General features: G+C 44.1%; 1 protein-coding gene across 3 annotated transcripts in view; it reads left to right on the plus strand.

Annotated features, from left to right (window-relative positions):
• The first annotated feature begins 19475 nt into the window (after positions 1–19475).
• Positions 19476–21370, plus strand: part of LRP6 (LDL receptor related protein 6) — a 201198-nt gene continuing 199303 nt past the window's right edge. For all 3 annotated transcript variants that reach the window (XM_048824492.2, XM_075121110.1, XM_048824499.2), the window contains exon 1: positions 19476–19869. In XM_048824492.2, coding sequence (XP_048680449.1) covers positions 19815–19869 — 55 coding nt within the window. In that variant the 5' untranslated portion in view covers positions 19476–19814. The remainder of the gene's footprint in view (positions 19870–21370) is intronic.

Here is a 21370-nt window from a genome sequence, read left to right on the forward strand (position 1 = left end):
GAAAAGAAGCCCTTGAGGAATTCCACCATGATTTCAACAATTTCCATCCCACCACCAACCTCAGCCTGGTCCAGTCCACACAAGAGATCCACTTCCTGGACACTACAGTGCTAATAAACAATGGCCACATAAACACCACCCTATACCGGAAACCTACTGACCGCTATTCCTACCTGCATGCCTCCAGCTTTCACCCTGACCACACCACACGATCCATCGTCTACAGCCAAGCTCTGCGATACAACCGCATTTGCTCCAACCCCTCAGACAGAGACAAACACCTACAAGATCTCTGTCAAGCTTTCTTACAACTACAATACCCACCTGCAGAAGTAAAGAAACAGATTGATAGAGCCAGAAGAGTTCCCAGAAGTTACCTACTACAGGACAGGCCTAACAAAGAAAATAACAGAACGCCACTAGCGGTCACCTTCAGCCCCCAACGCATTATTAAGGATCTACAACCTATCCTAAAGGAATACCCAACACTCTCACAAGTCTTGGGAGACAGGCCAGTCCTTGCCTACAGACAGCCCCGCAACCTGAAGCAAATACTCACCAACAACCACATACCACACAACAGAACCACTAACCCAGGAACTTATCCTTGCAACAAAGCCCGTTGCCAATTGTGCCCACATATCTATTCAGGGGACACCATCACAGGGCCTAATAACATCAGCCACACTATCAGAGGCTCGTTCACCTGCACATCCACCAATGGGATATATGCCATCATGTGCCAGCAATGCCCCTCTGCCATGTACATTGGTCAAACTGGACAGTCTCTACGTAAAAGAATAAATGGACACAAATCAGATGTCAAGAATTATAACATTCATAAACCAGTCGGAGAACACTTCAATCTCTCTGGTCACGCAATCAGACATGAAGGTCGCTATCTTAAAACAAAAAAACTTCAAATCCAGACTCCAGCGAGAAACTGCTGAATTGGAATTCATTTGCAAATTGGATACTATTAATTTAGGCTTAAATAGAGACTGGGAGTGGCTAAGTCATTATGCAAGGTAGCCTGTTTCCTCTTGTTTTTTCCTCCCCCCCTCCCCCCCAGATGTTCTGGTTTAACTTGGATTTAAACTTGGAGAGTGGTCAGTTTAGATGAGCTATTACCAGCAGGAGAGTGAGTTTGTGTGTGTATGGGGGTGGGGGGGATGTGAGAAAACCTGGATCTATGCAGGAAATAGCCCGACTTGATTATGTAAAGAGTTGTCACTTTGGATGGGCTAGCACCAGCAGGAGAGTGAATTTGTGTGGGGGGGTGGAGGGTGAGAAAACCTGGATTTGTGCTGGAAATGGCCCACCTGTTGATCACTTTAGATAAGCTATTACCAGCAGGACAGTGGGGTGGGAGGAGGTATTGTTTCATATTCTCTGTGTATATATAAAGTCTGCTGCAGTTTCCACGGTATGCATCTGATGAAGTGAGCTGTAGCTCACGAAAGCTCATGCTCAAATAAATTGGTTAGTCTCTAAGGTGCCACAAGTACTCCTTTTCTTTTAGTTTTTACTGGCTGGCCACCAGGGTCCCTGGATGCTGAGCAAGGCGACCTGGTGCCTTGCATTTCATGACCCAGTACCGGGTCGTGACCCAAAGTTTGAAAACCGCTGCCTTAGATTATGGTAAATGAAAAACATTAGAGCGAGAACAGCATTTCAATTTTATCAGCTCGCTTTGTGTAGTTGAAAACACTCTGTCTGCAATCAGTTTATTTTTTCCAGTATATGAGACTCTTAGCAAGGAATATGGGGGGGAAACATTTTTGCAAAATGTGTCTGTGAAATGATAAATATAGTCAGAGGGACATGGGAGCAGCAGTAGTGCCTGAAACTACTTCTAAGTTTCTTCTTAAGATGGCTGACTAGATTTTAAGTTGACTATGTTCCTTTTAAAAGGACAGTCAGTATTTGTGGGAAGTCTTGAATATGGTCTGTGTCAGCAGACCTTGTTAATACATCCTATGTATTTAGTCTAATAATAATCCCTATTTGCATATCTCTTAGTGCCAGACAATTTACTCATACACATGCTGTGGAAAGAGCTTAGCTTTTACTGTCTGGGCCAGAAGGAGGCTCCCTTTTAGCTCACTTGCTGGAGCAGCTGTCTAAAGCCATGAAATTTCCATTGTGAGTCTCTACTGTAGTAAGGAGGTTGTTGGAGGCAGGTGGGGAGGGGGTGTTAATTGGGATAGCCTTCTCTTTGAAGGAAGCTGATAGTTGGCAGACATGGTGTGCATTGTCCAAGGCTGGCTCTGGCCCATGTGGTAAGTAAATGTAACTAAAAATACAATCTTAAAACATTGCATCTAAATGAGATAGTAAACAGACATTCGACATTTTAACAGTAGAAGCATGGAAATAAGATGCATGTGAAATGATGCAGTGACCAATTTGGTAAGGAAACAGAGTTGAGATTTCTACAAGAAGTGGAACAATTTATTTTAAAAATTCTTAGTTTCTAAAAACTGCTTGTAGTCTACCAGATTCATTTTGTTCCAGGTACAAAAGAGAAGACATTGGATAACTTGTATGGATCATTCTTCTATTTCAAAAGTATTTTGAAGCTACACTTCAACACTAGAGGGCAACATCAGTTTATTAAATTGAAAAATGTTAATACTTCATGGGTGAGAGAGGATTTGCTTTAATCACATTTTAATTTATAAATAACTTATTCTTCTTAGTAATATGCATTTTTCAGACTTAATTTATTTTCCTGGACATCAGAAAGGGTAAATGTGTGAGGCAGAGCAGCTGGTTAAACAAGCAAACAAACAAACAAACAAACAAAATACATTATATTTATATTGTACTTTTTCATCATAGATTCTTATGGACTACTTTCTTTTTGCACCGCATGCTCCTAAAATATGACACGTGCCCCCCTACTTCTTGTTATGAAATTGCCAACCTGTAACACACTTCAGCAGACAGTTCAAGGAATGAACAGATCAGGGAGCAGTAGAAGTCGGTGAGAAAATAAGTTGGGTTTGTCGACAATACATTAATTTTAATATAGGAAAACAATACCAGAGCCATATGAAGAGTTATCAGCCACTATGACATGATAATCTGTGTACTTCTGGGACTCTTTAGCACATCTCAGGTTATGTTGCAGCACAAAGTCAAAAACTGATTGACTTGAATCACATAAGAAATGTAGTAATTACCCTAGTCTCTAGGAGTGTTTCACATTATTATTATTATATTTTATTTTGCAGAACATAAATAAGATGTGTTTTTAAAAAATCATCAAGTTATATAGACTGGCACACAAAAATTTTGTAGGGTCCCATATAAAAAGGCAAATTGAAAACCTAGTTGTGTGATCACCAATGCAAATGATCAAAAAAGAAAATTACACTCAAGCGCTCCAGGTCTGTTTGGGGGCAGGGAAACCACACTTCAAACTATTGGGAGTTCAATATTGTATGGTTTCATAGGCTAGCAATTCAAATGCTCATAATTTCAGTATGACCTTGTGCCAAGTATGAAACCTTGGTACTTTAGTAATATTGCTGTGTAATAAGAAACTTCCAATCTCCAACTAAAAAAGAGTGTAGAATGACATGGAAAGGCAATCAGAAAACTCTTAGTTCGCTTCCTTTTTCTCTAATCTGTAATTTACAGCTTGCAGCAAACACCAGATGTCAATGATGTGAAGGATTTCCCCCTTTCCCCCCACCAACTAGAAAGAATTATTGATGGTATTAACACATCAGCATTCCTGACATTGGTGGTATCTCTTAGAGCATGGAATACAGGCCCTTCAAGTCACTTCTGTGAACATGACACTGCCAGGTTCGTGGATGCTTTCTGGTTACTCTTCCTTACATAAGAATAGTTTTACTCATCTCTCAGTTTGTAGCCAGTTGCTCTGGGAAAACCAGCTCTTCTTGTCTCCCCAAAGGTCTGCACCTACCTTGAAAGGCATGTTCCTCTATATGCAAGTTCATCTGTGTTGTATGCCTCTTGTGGTGTTGGTCTCCCACTATATTGTCTTCTGTCTACATTCTTGGAGCATGCCTGAAGTTGTTCTTTCTAGAACCCTCCTTTTTGACCTTCAGGAAGTCATTGTCTATAGAAAATCTTTACCTCACCCTGGAGTTTTATATCATATGTAATTCATAAGGATATTAATATTCAGACCATAAATTCAGGTGTAGCCATCCATCACAACGCCCACTACTGTGTTCTTCATTTATAATCTGGATTAAATATTCTTTTCCAGTTTCAGTACATCTATAATGTACTGTATTATCCTCTGTAAAATAGTATATTGGTTCAGTGAGAAAAAAGATTTAAAGCTCGCAAGTTAAAACCACTTGTTCTGCTTTTCCCTCCTTTAACCTTTTGTGATACCATTGACTTCAGTCGCATTATTCCATATTTACATTGGTGTAAATGAGTGGGTAGTCAGGCCCAGTGTGAACATAGCAGCAGGATACTTTGATCACCCACTTTTTTTTTTGTCTTTCTTCATTTTATTCATAGAAAATTGACAACTGCATCAGATTGTCAGAAAAAGTCCCTAAATAGTTATTGGTTAATCTTGCGCACTCAGTACTTCCTTAAAATGAAATGAGCAAGAAAATAATTTTTTTGCTGTTCAGCAGAAATTGAAGGGATTGGGGGCTAGATTCTTGTAATCCATTTGCTCACGCATAGTCCCACAGAAGACAAGTCCTCCATGTTAAGGATAGGTACTTTTCATTAGGTCTGGGGTGATTCAGATGCCGAGGTACTCTGTTTAACCTGGCTGAAAGATCAGTTGAGATTGGCACAGGAAAGACGTTTGTTATTAGGTGCCTGACTTTAGAGTCATTCTCAGTTTTACTTTGTCTCTACAGTAATTACTGACTGACCGATTTTTAGCAGATTGGGAGTCGCATCCTTAATGTTAGTGAGCAACCAAAGATGCAGTTTGCCTCTATCAAATACAGCTCATTCCGGTATGAAATTTTGATATCTGCTACTTCACAGTGGAACCTGATCTTTATGGTGGAAGATCTAGTATAATGTTGAAGAGTAACAGGGAAAAGGAACAGCTTTTTTCTGTGCCTACTCTAGCTATTCTATATTTCATGGACACTGTTCAAACTTGTAGATTGTGCATTTTACAGTGCCTTTACAATGCCTTCTAACTAACTACTTTAATACTCTCACAAGGTTCTATCTGTTCTGGGGTTAGGGAGCTGTTAGAAGAACCTTTATTTAGGTTTCAGAGTAACAGCCGTGTTAGTCTGTATTCGCAAAAAGAAAAGGAGTACTTGTGGCACCTTAGGTTAGAGACTAACCAATTTATTTGAGCATAAGCTTTCGTGAGCTACAGCTCACTTCATTGGATGTGATGATTTAGGGCATTCCTGCTGAATGGTATTAGGGAAGACATTTGGTGTGTGTTTTGAGTGAGTTTTCCTAGTTGCTCTTTCTAATGGGCCTGTTGTTTCCATCTACGACCAGCTCCCATTGCCGCTAAATTCTCTTCTTGCATCACGAGTAGTTAAGGATAAGGTGGCCCTTTTATTGAAATGGTCATGTACTGCTCTGTCTTTGTGTATGCATCTTCCAATTATGTCAGTTGGAGTCCCACGTGCAGATAATTCATGGCCCCAAGCCAAGGCCCTCCACTGTGTGTCATAACTTTTCAAAATGATTGCCTTAAGGAGGACACGATTTCTCAATCCAGCAGTGAAATTTTTGGAAGACTCCAAAGACAATCTTCCCAACTGTTTCTGATTAGCCAACTATGGCAGTGTTTCTCTTGTTTTGTTTCAAGGCATGAAATAAATAGTACAGATGCGTTTTATTTTTTTAATACTCCAATAACTCAATCACTGTTTTTGGAAAACGTTCAGATATGCCATATGCTATTTGTCGTCCTTATTGAGGACTGTTTGTTTTGGAAAAGGTCAAAAATAATTGGCTGTGAAGTATAGTTATAATGGCCAAATCTTGTCTGAACTTGAATTTCTTGTCTCAAATTCAGCTCAGCTGTAAATTTACCCGCTTGTTCTTTGTATGGAATTCCCTATTGCCATCAATTTAAACACTGATTAGGGGGCACATGCACTCCTCGTTTCCTGCACCAGACTCCCATTTACACTGAGAGTAAATGAGAGGGTAGTCAGCCCAGTGTGAACATAAAGCATGATACTTTGATTACAAACTTTTTTTGTTTGTTTTATTCATGGAAAATTGACAACTGCATCTGATTGGCAGAAAAAAGTCCCTAAATAGTTATTGCGTAATCTTGTGAATATGCCCTTAATTTGTGTTTGGTATTCTTTTTATGCGTCTGTCATGTTTTTAATATTGTACCAAACGGAGAAGAAGGACTTGGATCACAGGGCTCTAAAATATAGGTCTTCTGAGATGGCTTATATAAGTTGTATTTAATGAAGCTAGTTAATGGATAATTCACATGTAGGGGACTGGGGGGAAGTTTGTAAAGTATTGAGCACCTTCCACTCCCACTGAAGTCAATGGGAGCTAAGGGTGTTTTTCCTCTCAATAATTGCACTCATAATTTTAATGTCCCAGTGTATTTGCAGCCAAACTCTGGGCCCACTGAAATTAAAGTTCCATTTAGTGAAATCAGGCTTTGTTCCTTATTGGCAGTGGTATGCCACTGCAACTGGTCCACCAACTATGTAGACTCAGACCTCATATGTTTTGTGCTCATTTAAGTATCTATAGTGCAATTGTTCAAGAGAAAGAGACTTATCAGCTTCATAGTAGGTATGTAAATGTTGCACGGAAACAGACTTGTGGCAATAGCTGGGTCTGTAACTACACAGGCTGCCGGTACAACAATCACCCAGTCAGGAAGATCAAATATAGAAAAAGGGAGCAAGCACATGCCTTAATATTTTTTTAACACAAGCAAATTGGGAGTATATGGTATATGTATATGTGAAGGGTAGGCTGGGGCAGTGACTGAGTAAAATAGATTTTGTGTGACATTTCACTCATACTTCTTTTTCTCCATTAAAGAGGTTTGGTCCTGGGCCTTCCATTGTTTTTTAACATAATCCCATGGAACTTGACACATTTTGGTAAACAAGGTAATGATTTATTGCCACAATGTGCCATAGGAAACCCATAGGTTCATTAACAATTCTGGCAATTTAAAGTGCCAAGATTCATAAACCACAAATGAATATGTGGCTCTGAATTTCTACCTTTTTCTTTTCTTCTTTTGGAGCTCTGCTTAAAAAAATGTTTGGGGATGGAGGGAAATAGCATTTTAAATGTATTGTTCAAAGAAAAGATCTCTTAATATGCCAAGATTAAACGGGGATTTTGTTCTGTGTAAGCTCTTTTCAGATCATCCTAAAGGTATTAGATTTTTCACAACTGTAGTAAGGAAAAATTAGTACAAGTTGCATTAACTGCAAAGCCCTGACACTGGAAAAGGCATTGGAAGAGGCTTCACAAGTCAAGGCTATTCAGGCACAACTCAGCCCTGGTCTACACTAGGACTTTAGGTCGAATTTAGCAGCGTTAAATCGATGTAAACCTGCACCTGTCCACACGATGAAGCCCTTTATTTCGACTTAAAGGGCTCTTAAAATCGATTTCCTTACTCCACCCCTGACAAGTGGATTAGCGCTTAAATCGGCCTTGCCGGCTCGAATTTGGGGTACTGTGGACACAAGTCGACGGTATTGGCCTCCGGGAGCTATCCCAGAGTGCTCCATTGTGACCGCTCTGGACAGCACCCTCAACTCAGATGCACTGGCCAGGTAGACAGGAAAAGAACCGCGAACTTTTGAATCTCATTTCCTGTTTGGCCAGCGTGGCAAGCTGCAGGTGACCATGCAGAGCTCATCAGCAGAGGTGACCATGATGGAGTCCCAGAATCGCAAAAGAGCTCCAGCATGGACTGAATGGGAAGTATGGGATCTGATCGCTGTTTGGGGAGAGGAATCCGTGCTATCAGAAGTCTGTTCCAGTTTTCGAAATGCCAAAACCTTTGTCAAAATCTCCCAGAGCATGAAGGACAGAGGCCATAACAGGGACCCGAAGCAGTGCCGCGTGAAACTGAAGGAGCTGAGGCAAGCCTACCAGAAAACCAGAGAGGCGAATGGCCGCTCCGGGTCAGAGCCCCAAACATGCCGCTTCTATGATGAGCTGCATGCCATTTTAGGGGGTTCAGCCACCACTACCCCAGCCATGTTGTTTGACTCCTTCAATGGAGATGGAGGCAACACGGAAGCAGGTTTTGGGGACGAAGAAGATGAAGATGATGATGAGGTTGTGGATAGCTCACAGCAAGCAAGCGGAGAAACCAGTTTTCCCGACAGCCAGGAACTGTTTCTCACCCTGGACCTGGAGCCAGTACCCCCCGAACCCACCCAAAGCTGCTTCCTGGACCCAGCAGGCGGAGAAGGGACCTCCGGTGAGTGTACCTTTTAAAGTACTATACATGGTTTAAAAGCAAGCATGTGAAAGGATTACTTTGCCCTGGCATTCGCAGCTCTCCTGGATGTACTCCCAAAGCCTTTGCAAAAGGTTTCTGGGGAGGGCAGCCTTATTGCGTCCTCCATGGTAGGACGCTTTACCACTCCAGGCCAGTAACACGTACTCGGGAATCATTGTACAACAAAGCATTGCAGTGTATGTTTGCTGGCGTTCAAATAACATCCGTTCTTTATCTCTCTGTGTTATCCTCAGGAGAGTGAGATATCATTCATGGTCACCTGGTTGAAATAGGGTGCTTTTCTTCAGGGGACACTCAGAGGAGCCCGTTCCTGCTGGGCTGTTTGCCTGTGGCTGAACAGAAATGTTCCCCGCTGTTAGCCACGGGGAGGGGGAAGGGTTGAGGGGGTAGCCACACGGTGGGGGGAGGCAAAATGCGACCTTGTAACGAAACCACATGTGCTATGTATGTAATGTTAACAGCAAGGTTTACCCTGAAAGAGTGTAGCCACTGTTTTATAAAATGTGTCTTTTTAAATACCGCTGTCCCTTTTTTATTCTCCACCAGCTGCATGTGTTTCAATGATCACAGGATCTTCTCCTTCCCAGAGGCTAGTGAAGATTAGAAAGAAAAAAAAAACGCACTCGTGATGAAATGTTCTCTGAGCTCATGCTGTCCTCCCACACTGACAGAGCACAGACGAATGCGTGGAGGCAAATAATGTCAGAGTGCAGGAAAGCACAAAATGACCGGGAGGAGAGGTGGCGGGCTGAAGAGAGTAAGTGGCGGGCTGAAGACAGGGCTGAAGCTCAAATGTGGCAGCAGCGTGATGAGAGGAGGCAGGATTCAATGCTGAGGCTGCTGGAGGACCAAACCAGTATGCTCCAGTGCATGGCTGAGCTGCAGCAAAGGCAGCTGGAGCACAGACTGCCACTACAGCCCCTGTGTAACCAACCGCCCTCCTCCCCAAGTTCCATAGCCTCCACACCCAGACGCCCAAGAACGCGGTGGGGGGGCAACCAGCCACTCCGCCACAGAGGATTGCCCCAAAAAAAGAAGGCTGGAATTCAATAAATTTTAAAGTTGTAAACTTTTAAAGTGCTGTGTGGCATTTTCCTTCCCTCCTCCACCACCCCTCCTGGGCTACCTTGGTAGTCATCCCCCTATTTGTGTGATGAATGAATAAAGAATGCATGAATGTGAAGCAACAGTGACTTTATTGCCTTTGCAAGCAATGATCGAAGGGAGAAGGGGAGGGTGGTTAGCTTACAGGGAAGTAGAGTGAACCAAGGGGCGGGGGGTTTCATCAAGGAGAAACAAAGAGAACTTTCACACCGTAGCCTGGCCAGTCATGAAACTGGTTTTCAAAGCTTCTCTGATGCGTACCGCGCCCTCCTGTGCTCTTCTAACTGCACTGGTGTCTGGCTGCGCGTAACCAGCAGCCAGGCGATTTGCCTCAACCTCCCACCCCGCCATAAACGTCTCCCCCTTACTCTCACAGATATTGTGGAGCACACAGCAAGCAGTAATAACAGTGGGAATATTGGTTTCGCTGAGGTCTAAGCAAGTCAGTAAACTGCGCCAGCGCGCCTTTAAACATCCAAATGCACATTCTACCACCATTCTGCACTTGCTCAGCCTGTAGTTGAACAGCTCCTGACTACTGTCCAGGCTGCCTGTGTACGGCTTCATGAGCCATGGCATTAAGGGGTAGGCTGGGTCCCCAAGGATACATATAGGCATTTCAACATCCCCAACAGTTATTTTCTGGTCTGGGAATAAAGTCCCTTCCTGCAGCTTTTGAAACAGACCAGAGTTCCTGAAGATGCAAGTGTCATGTACCTTTCCCGGCCATCCCACGTTGATGTTGGTGAAACGTCCCTTGTGATCCACCAGAGCTTGCAGCACTATTGAAAAGTACCCCTTGCGGTTTATGTACTCGGCGGCTTGGTGCTCCGGTGCCAAGATAGGGATATGGGTTCCGTCTATGGCCCCACCACAGTTAGGGAATCCCATTGCAGCAAAGCCATCCACTATGACCTGCACATTTCCCAGGGTCACTACCCTTGATATCAGCAGATCTTTGATTGTGTGGGCTACTTGCATCATAGCAGCCCCCACGGTAGATTTGCCCACTCCAAATTGATTCCCAACTGACCGGTAGCTATCTGGCGTTGCAAGCTTCCACAGGGCTATCGCCACTCGCTTCTCAACTGTGAGGGCTGCTCTCATCTTGGTATTCATGCGCTTCAGGGCAGGGGAAAGCAAGTCACAAAGTTCCATGAAAGTGCCCTTACACATGTGAAAGTGTCGCAGCCACTGGGAATCGTCCCAGACCTGCAACACTATGCGGTCCCACCAGTCTGTGCTTGTTTCCCGAGTCCAGAATCGGCATTCCACAGCATGAACGTGCCCCATTAGCACCATGATGCATGCATTGGCAGGGCCCATGCTTTCAGAGAAATCTGTGTCCATGTCCTGATCACTCACGTGACCGCGCTGACGTCGCCTCCTCGCCCGGTATCACTCTGCCAGGTTCCGGTGCTGCATATACTGCTGGATAATGCGTGTGGTGTTTAATGTGCTCCTAATTGCCAAATTGAGCTGAGCGGCCTCCGTGCTTGCCTTGGTATGGCGTCCGCACAGAAAAAGGCGCAGAATGATTGTCTGCCGTTGCTCTGACGGAGGGAGGGGTGACTGACGACACGGCTTACAGGGTTGGCTTCAGGGAGCTAAAATCAACAAAGGGGGTGGCTTTACATCAAGGAGTATTTCAGGCAGGACTTCACGGAGGGTTCCAATAAGAAATGGTTCACCTAAGTTATTGTTCTTATTGGAACAAGGAGGTTAGTCTGGCCTCTGATTGATACGTGGCTAGATTTACCTCGCTGCACCTTCTCTGTGAGTGACTGCACTGTGACCTAGAGGAATGAGTCCCCTAGACAGGGGAGGGGGGGAAGCAAATGAGTACAAAACAAATCTGGTCTATTTCTTGTTTTGATCCACTCCATCTATCTTTTACATCTTTGGCTGGCAGCAGACGGTGCAGAAGGACTGCATGCCATCCAGATCTCATGGCTGCTCAGCAGAAGATGGTACAGTACGACTGCTAGCCATCCTCATCTCTTGCCTGCCCGGCAGAAGATGGTACAGTACAACTGATAGCAATCCGTATCGCCTGCCTGCTCACCATAAGACGGTTCAATAGTACTGACTGCAGGACTAAAGAGAATGACCTGGTCAAGTCACTCCAAATTTAGTCCCTGCGCCCATGTCTGCCCAGGCGGTCCTGGCCGACATGGCCAGGAGCACCTCGGACATGACGATGACGGCTACCAGTCGTATTGCACCGTCTGCTGCCAGAAGGCAATGGGTTGCTGCTACTGTGTAGCAATGCAGTACCGCGTCTGCCAGCACCCAGGAGACATACAGTGATGGTTACCTGAGCGGGCTCCATGCTTGCCGTGGTATGGCGTCTGCACAGGTAACTCAGGAAAAAAGGCGCAAAATGACTGTGTGCCCTTGCTTTCACGGAGGGAGGGAGGGAACGGGGGCCTGACGATATGTACCACCCGCGACAATGTTTTAGCCCCATCAGGCATTGGGATCTCAACCCAGAATTCCAATGGGCAGCGGAGACTGCGGGAACTGTGGGATAGCTACCCACAGTGCAACGCTCCGGAAGTCGACGCTTGCCTCGGTACTGTGGAAGCACTCCGCCGAGTTAATGCACTTAATGCACTTAGACCATTTTGGGTGGGGACACTCACAATCGAATATATAAAACCGATTTCTAAAAAACCGACTTCTATAAATTCGACCTAATTCCATAGTGTGGACATACCCTCAGTCTTCTGAATTACAAGGACTCATGTGACCAAGTACTATTTATGGGCTGGGGGAGAGAGACAGAATGGATATTCTTGCTGTAATAACTTATTTTTCCTTAAAAGAAAACAAAATCTATTTATTCCAAAACTGAATGCACCAGTTCTATATTAATACCTTTATAGCATGGGTGACTCTTATAATTAATACCGTTTGGAGGTCTCTTTTAGTGTCTCCTATGTTACTTGTCTTTGTTTTATCCCCAGCTGTACTTGAACAATCTTCATCAGTGCCCAAGGAAATTATTCAAAGAAACTAATGGACATGGAAAAACAGCAAATGAGTCTTCAACCATATATAATTGCTTCTCCCGCCCTCTCATCTTACAAAGAATGAGTTATAGGTTGTAAAACGGTGGAAATCATTATATACACAATCAGTGCAAACTTACAGGCCCAGTTTAATTCCTGTTGTAAGCAGTTGTAACTGCCTTTGAAGTCAAAGTGTCAGTTTATACCAAGGCTGAATTTGTGTCTCTAACTTTTTGCTGTCCTCTGTCTACATGTCAGCTTTCCCTTATGGCATGGAAGAGATGTAGGTTGTTATGGTACACCCTGCACTTAACAATGCTGCCAGTTGAGAGGGGAAAATGCAGATTCAGTTTCCATTTCACTCAGCCTCACAAATGTCCAAAACTATATCAATTAAACAGGGTTTTCATTAGTTATGCTCGGTTAAGATGTGGGCAACAGTAATTTTAAACTTTATCTTTATTATCAGCATTTAGAGTATGTGCCTTTCAGTAAAAACAGAAAAAAAAGTTTTAAGGAATTTGCCTTAATGGAACAAATATGAGGTAGCATATAGCCACAATGTACACACTAGTATTTTATATGCCTAAGATAAACTGGGGACATATGTTTCCTATAAGTTTCCCTTACAGGACCTGGGACACACCAAAATAAATAAAATAAAAACCTATGGTGTTCAGCAGTGGTGGCAACTGGGCATTGCCAAGTGTATAAACTTAGCTTACAAAAATCCCTGTTAATGCTAATGAGGGTTCATCGAGAATGCGCCATAGTTCTTTCTTTGATTTTTATCACTGGATACAAAGCACTGAGTTGAGGAAGACCTTGGCATCTCTTTAAATATGAATGGCTCCAATACCTTCTCTTTATTGTGATCCTGCCTCACAATCTAAGCAGATATGGACTGTATGAGATGTGAGGCACAGCAGGTAATGGTGTTGGTGAGCCAGTAGGGGGCACACTTTCCTCCCGTGAATCTGTACTGAACCAAAGACTCAGCTTGATTTTAGGGGTACTGTAGTGCTACCCTACAGATGTAGAATGGATGTAAAAAGCCCAAGCCCCTGATGAGAAACTGCTACTGAAAATCTCAAAGTAATTTTCTTGAGAGGTAAGGTGGTAGCCCTGGTATCCTGGCTGAGTTCCAGTATGAGTGATTAGGTTCTGATTAGCTACATTCCCTCTGCAATTTGAACTGGATAAAACGAGAGTGTTTCTGTGCACTGTTAACTACTGCATTTCATCCCAGAAGTGGCTGTGTTGCTAGGGTTAGATGAGATGTTCCCTGCGTACAGCTTGTATTTCTTAGTTTTTAAGGCCCATCAGGAATGAAAGCCGCCATATGAAAGTTGTTGTGTGTTTAACTACTCCCTGAAATGGTGACCTCCCTTTCTTAACCATAGCCATAGACTTGGGCCACCAATCCCTGTGACTAAAATAGTGTGAACAACACGTACAGTGTTTTACCAATAGCTAATTCTTAAGCTTCAAAGGCTGCAATGCAACGCTTAATTGGTAAAAACTGAGGATACGTATTGCAAAATATTGAACTCCATGAAAGTGTTCTGAAAAGGAAGTATTTTAAAATTGTTGTTGCTTTAAAATGCATGCACATTAGACTTAATGGGGCCCATATGCTGCCTGTTTTTGAAAGTTTTTAGCAAACTAAAACAAAACAACGCTTCAGTGCATTTCAGTGTAAAATGTGATCCCTTTGAAAAGGATGTTTTAACTCATCCATGCAGCATTAAAGTACTAAAACATACTAAAACTGTAACTTTCTCAAATGACATTTTCATAATTTGGCTTTGAAATTTAGGCATGCTAAACATTAATAAATAGTGGGCCTGCCCTGTAGTCCAACGGGTAGTGTAAATCTGGGATCAGAATCCTTCCTACATGTGGGGAGCTAAAAGCACTACAACGGAAGCATGCTCTGAGGGTGGGGGGCAGAGAATTTTCAAGCTTGAGAGTTAGAGGAGGAGAGGAAAGGAGCGGGGAGAGGGGGCTGGGTATATCACATGATCTCAGATCCACCCAGGCCACCATTACAAATATGCTCCTCCTTCCCTACCCCCTCTCTTCCCCCCCCCCCCCCCGCTGCAAGTAAGGTGGTGGGCAGGTCCTTGAAGGCTTCCATCCCTACTCTCAGGGTATCCCCGTAGAATTTCTATTGAAGTGACTTATATATATGACACTTCAGGAGAAATTCTACAGAGATTTATATATATATATATATATATATATATATATATGGCTGTGGCTCAGGCACAGTCCAAGCTATTGCTTTGGTTGCAGTGCTTGGCTGTGGGAGGGCACTTGTGGTTTGGTTATCTGGAGATGCAAATAGAGGCTGAGCAACCCGCCACCTTTTCTGGTAAGGGGGAAGGGTAAAAAAGAATCTGTGAAAAAAATAAGATGAGAACGAACAGGATGTAAAGAGAGAGCAGAAACTTTGATTGTCCCTTCAAGTCCCCATTTGCTATATGATCTGCCACAAGGAATGGGTTCTGTAGGTGAAGGAGATGAATTACTTGCTTTGCTGTGTAAATGGCCCCCTCTGGTAACAGCAGTGGCACTGATGGGCTCTGAAGAGAGATGCTTCTAGTTTTTCTCATCTCAAGGTTTATCTGAAGAAGAGAGGAGATGAGGAGGATTGCTCTGAGAGGACCTCTCAGGATCACAAGTGGAGGTGGTGCTTTAGAAACAAAGAAAACCAAAATGTTCTCTCTCTCTCAATCCAAAGAAATCTATTTGTGAGCTTCCTATTTCCTGTTGAAAAGTTGAAGGCACCTCCCCATGGCATGGGGGAGGTGGTGAGGGACAAAATATCTCCCATTAATGTTGACCCTAATTATGCACAAGATAATCTAACCCCTTTCTACTTGGTTGTTGAAGTAGCCCCACTTTAAAGAGCTGTTTCATTTCAGAAGAGAAACTCTTGGCAAACCTCTTCCAAAAGATTTATCATGAAATGATGGTAAATGCACTTATACTTGAACAGGGGTTGGGCTTAGGGTTAGGGAGGATAAGAATTAAATCTGTTTCTTTTTAAACAGTGAGTTTAAGGCTTGGGAAAAGTGTCAGACTGACAGCACTGAAAGCCAATGTCTTCTGTTAATGCACTGAACAGTATCAGCTACAACACCGGCAACAGCAGCATAAGGCTTCCCTAAATAATGCTCTATCCCCCCAAACTATTGTGCCTCAGCCTTGCCTTTGTGATCCTACTTCTAGGGGTGAGCTAGAGTCTTGGGGTGAAATCCTGGCCCCACTGAAGCGGGTGGGAGTTTTGCCATAGACTTCAATGAGGCAGGATTTCACCCACCATGCCCATTGAATTCTTGGACTCATTGAGACAATCAGCAAAGAATTCAATTCTGATGGTGGTTTCTGTGATGTGGTAGCCACAAACTCATTTGCTGGGCAATCATAATCCACTAATTGCTTTTGATCACTACTGACTTGGGCCCCAGTCTTACAAGGATCCCACTGACTTAATCAGGATTTTGTGTTGGTGTAAGAGCCTGCTAGCCTGCACAGATCTCTTTGCAGGATTGGGGGTCTTGGACTGTTTTTGAATCTGTGACCCAGAAATTCTACTTTGAGGCAGTGATTAAATGTTAATTAACATGAGGAATCCCTATTAAAATTCAAAATGTACCCTTTTCCCACTCCCCTTTATTTTATTCTGACTCTGAGCTCAAATCAAGTAACATACTATAAACAGTATGACAGACCTGCAGGTGTAGGTGAGGCCATTTGTCTTACCTACTTCCTTTTGTCGTCCATCTGAAAAACTAATTTCTGTGCATATGAATTGCAAGTAAAGCAGAGTAGGTGCCTTGGTTTTTTGTTTGTTTTATTGTCTTTACATTGTTGTAGTAGCCATGTTGGTCCTGGGATATGAGCAAGACATGCTAGGTGAACCAATATCTTTTACCAGCTTCCGTTGGTCGAGGGAAAAGTTTTTGAGCTTCACAGAGCTCTTCCTGAGGAAGATTGGAAGCAAGTCCATTTCACCAACAGAAGTTAGTCCAATACAAGATTTTACCTCACATACCTTGCCTTTCTTATATTATCCTGGTATTGTTGCACTTAGAATATTGCACACAGTTCTGGCCTCTGTATTATAAGAAGAAAAATAGGGAGTAGGTTCAGAATAGGACTAGATATGATAGCATTGATGAAAAGAGATTGAAGGATCTGACTTGATACTTGTGGGAACAAAGGGCTAAGCTGAGGTAGAGGAAGCCAATAACATTCATTAAGTACCTTCAAGGAAATAATATCAGGAAAGGAGAAGACTTGCATTACAATGACATGGTGAAGACATGGAATGCTGTAAAGTTTTAATACTAAAAATAAAACTAGCCTGGACCTCAGGGAAGATGTCTTTAAGAGTGAGAGCAATTAGGTAGGGGATCAGACTCCCAAGAGCGGTAGTCAAGACACGGGAGTTTCACCAGCAAAAGATTAGATAAGACACTAGAGGGAATAATGTAGGGAAATGTGTTGCATGCTTCAGGGGGTCAGGCTTGATAGCTCTCAGGTTGAGGGTTTTCTCAGCTCTATTTTATGTGATTATGATAGGGAATTCATCACAGACTCTAGATACTTGTGTTAAAAGGCTAATCACTGTTATACAACACTGATTTTATAATTTACATTATATTGTGAAAATTATTATCATTTTTCTGGTACAGCTTAAATAATTTTATGTTTCCCCTGCAGGCTCTTGCCTCAGGTAACTGTGCTGACTGGGGCTGGATTTAAGAGAGTTCAATGCCTAGATACATCATGACATGGGCCCCCCTGTGAGCCCATCCCCCAGATGGAGTGGCAGAAATAGGGAAGGCCATGTCTCTTAGCTGAGAGAGCAACATGAGTCTTCCATATCTCTCCAGGAGTAGTAATGGGGCGTCCTGTCCAAGCCCCAGGTAGGCAGGGGACCTCCCAATATTTACACTAGCAGCTGGGGAAATCAACTTGGTAGCTGGGCCTCACTGAGTCCACTGCTGGAGGTGATGTCGATGGAGTCTCCCAGACCAGTGGGTCTTGAAGTTCTATCACCATTGGGATGAATGAGGCAGTTCACATCTCTCAGAGCTAGTGTTGCAGATGCAGAGATATTGTTGCTTTGGTTTGACTCTTGTTTAAATGTTCTAGCTTTTCTTTGCAACCATATGGATGAGAAACTTACAATGCATTTTTCTTTTCTTTTTGTTTTTTTTAAATGAAAGTTGAGATTCTGATGTAATCGCAAGACTCAAGAAACTGGGGCCCTAGGCAAGGATCTATAAGGCCCATACCCTAGTCTGTCTCCGGTGCTGACATCCTACTATAAATGATCACCAGGAAAGAACAAAGTAAACTATGAAATTGGAAGGGTTGTTTTTCCTGTGTTTGTAGTAGATCTGAGAATAATATGACCCTTTACATTTAATATGGTATTTCTCTCAACTTCTGCCCTAAGCTTTGCGTATTGTGTCTGTGTGCTATTAAACAGCTGCTGCATTCCTTGGTGGGCAAAGTGGTATTTATGTCTCTTAGTACAAATCATTAAGTGGAGTTTGTAAAGCGGATGAAAGAAGCTATGGAAATGCAAGAAAACTTTCATTCAATGTTTTCAACTAGGAAAGAGCAAAATATGCAGGGAAATAAAACTTTTTTTTAAAAGCTTCTAGGAGTGAATTACTAAATATTTAAAAATCTGTTTATAGTAGTTGACATAGAAGGGGGGTGCTTAAGTGGCTATCATTTGGGAAGTGTTTATTGTTACATTTAAATGTGAAATGTTGACTGTGTGGTTTTATGCTTGTGTTTTTTTATTTTTGTTCAAAACTGTTTATTGCATTGATTCAGTGAAGGGGACAAAAAGAACCCTTAGTGACTTTTGGGAAATGAGACATGCATCATTGCACCAATTAAGCAGCAAAGTTCTGTTAAAAAGAATAAATAACATTTTTGCACTGGGAAAGATTAAAAAAAAATTCCTTTGCAGCCCATAGTGACCCCACACTGTAGCTTCATTTTACAATGCTGCTCAACTTTTTCTAGGGATACTGATACTTTAATATTACATGACTCAGCCATTCCCCTAGGGGGTTTCTAATTCAATCAGGAGGCCAGATTAGGAAAAGCCTATGAGACTGATAAATATTTAAATGTCAATATTATTCCACCCAGTTGCGTGACTGGCAGAAATTTTATTTTGGGGGTTGGCTGATGTGGGATTGAAAGGATTTTTTTGAAGGACGCTGCAGTCTTTAGGCAAAACTCTCTCTGAAGTCAGTGGAAGTTTTGCTGTGTAAGGAGTGCAGGGTTGGTCCCATAAGTTTATCGTGGAGATCCCTGCATATCCAGCTGGTTCAAGGGCCATTAGTACTGATTCATTCACAGTGTGTGGTTAATGCCTTGCTGCAGTGGTTAGACAAAGGGAATTAAAAAGGAAAGAGGCACGGGCCCTTCTGCTTGTCTCCCGAGCTGCTAGCACGTAGCCTGCCCGAGCCAGGGCGGCCTTCACCTGAAGCAGGAGCAGCAGCTGTGAGCTTCCTTTGTGCTCCTGCTCTTCGCTCTTGCTCTGTGGCTGAAAGTAGGTCCGGCCCTCCCAGGTCCAGTGTTGAATCGACAACCGCCTCGCACCCCCACTCCCCAAAAAAGAGGGAGGAGGGAAAGGAAAATAGTCCCATCGGAATGCGATAGGGGCTGCTGGAGCGTCCCTCCCCGGGCACGGTGCCTGGGCAAAGCGCCGCCCGGCTCGGCTCGGGCTCGCCCCGCCTGCCTTTGTCGGGGGGCGGCGCGCGGCGGGCTTTGTGCGAGCGCTGGCACCGGAGGAGGGCGCTGCATTGGGGCGTGGGGCGCCGTCCGGGGGAGGCGGCGGCGGCTGCTGCTGAGCCGGGGAAGGGGGGGCGTGTATCCCTGCGCCGCTGTGCACGGGAGGCGGCGGCGGCGGTTGAGGCTGGCCGAGGAGTTGGATGGGGGAATTGCGGCCGCCTTTGCACACAGGCGGCGGCAGCGGCAGCATGGACGGGCGCGTTTGCGCGGCCGGTGCAAAGGGACCAGCCGCCTGCTAGAGCCAGGCAGCGCGGGGGGGGGGGATCTGCAGCTGCTCCCCCCCGCCTGGAAGTATGAACTGGCAGCAGAGGTGCTGCTGCTGCTCTCCCCCGCCAGCAGCGCCGCCGCCGCCGCCGCCACCCCGCCGCCGGTGAGCGAGCGAGCAGAGAGGGAAGATGGGGCCCGCGCTGCGGAGCCTGCTTCTCTGCAGTTTCTGCGCCCTGCTGCGAGGTGAGCGGGCGGGGGGGGAGTTGCGGGGGTCGCTGCCCGTGGCCACGTTCCGCGCGCGCGGCCGGGGGGGAGGCCAGGCCTGGCCGCCGGGGAGGGGGAGAGGGGCCCAGGAGAAGGGGCAGCCCCGCTCTGTGCAGTGCCATGGGGCCAGCCTGCCTCCCCCGGCGACCTTCCCGCAGCGCCGCGGGCAAGCCCTGCGCTGGCCGGGGCGGCTGGGAGGCAGGGCACGGGCTTGTGCGCCCCCCCCAGCCCCAGCCCCCGAGTCGCTTTCAGAGAAAATCACCTGGTGGCGAATATTCTCTGGGCTTCGTGATGTTTGTGTGGGGGTGGCTGGAGTTATTTCTGTTCATCCTGCGTGCTCAGGAGTCTTCGTAAATATATATATATATATATATATATTTGTTTTTGCAAACTTTTTTTAAAAAAAAAGCTCAGGGTTTGCAATTCTCCTTGCACGTAATCCAGGATGGGTTAGGCAGGGGGGTGAGGAGCTTCTGGGCAGCGTTTCAAAGAGCAAAGCATTAAAACATCGCGGTGGGTGGGTGTGTTGGTTTGTTGTTTTTTTGTTTTGGTCGCCCCCTGGGCCTATCCACTAGATAATTGAAGTCCTGTACACTTTACTGAAAAAAAGTGTATGTAATAATCTAGCGTTTCATTGGATTTTATATGCACCGGAATAAGTGCACAGTTGGCAAGAAGAATCCATGCATTTGAAGAAGTGGGGTTTTCTTTAACCCACAAAAGTTTATGCCCAAATAAATCAGTTTAGTTTTTAAGGTGCCACCAGACTCCTCATTCGTTTGGCAAGAAGAATAACACTGTTCTGATCTGTATTGGGTTCATTCTGGGACTTGAGAGAAGTTTGTGTTTTAGAGGGCTGATTGTAAAGGATGTTGATAGACTTGGCTAATATATATGGAATGAATATTGATATATTTTTCAAATCAGGGATTCGAAATGAACTGCCAAATGGCATTCACTGTTTTTAATACAATATAATACAAAATTTAATTTCTCCCTCCCCTCAATTTCCTGTATTGCAGAGAACAAAAAGATAACTGAAGGTTTTGTATGCTGTAAATTTGATTACAGTAATCGATTCTACTTGTTTAAAATCCTTTTTTTTGGGGGGAAGAGACCTGTGTTTATATCCATCACATCACTGTCCTTTTCCAAAGTTAATGAGGGAAGGGATTCTTTGATATATCAGAAAAAAGTAATCACATTCTGATTTAAAAATTGGCTTGCAACCATTAATTTGTTTTGATGGGAGCTTGGGGGAAGGGGATTTGGGTTGGAGGAAGAGCTTGATAGTCAGTTGCTCACTGCTCTGGAAGAGGAAAGCTCCCCCCCCCCCATGCATCTGTTTGCCATATTGCATCCTGTTGGAGAAATGTAAGTATACTACTTATTTAAATGGGCTACATAACATTTCATACTCCACTTGTGGCTGTAAAGTTCAATTTTAAGTAACTGGATCTCAGGCAAGGAGAAAAAATAA

The sequence above is a fragment of the Caretta caretta genome, chromosome 1 (assembly GCF_965140235.1).
Source record: "Caretta caretta isolate rCarCar2 chromosome 1, rCarCar1.hap1, whole genome shotgun sequence".
Lineage (NCBI taxonomy): Eukaryota > Metazoa > Chordata > Testudines > Cheloniidae > Caretta > Caretta caretta.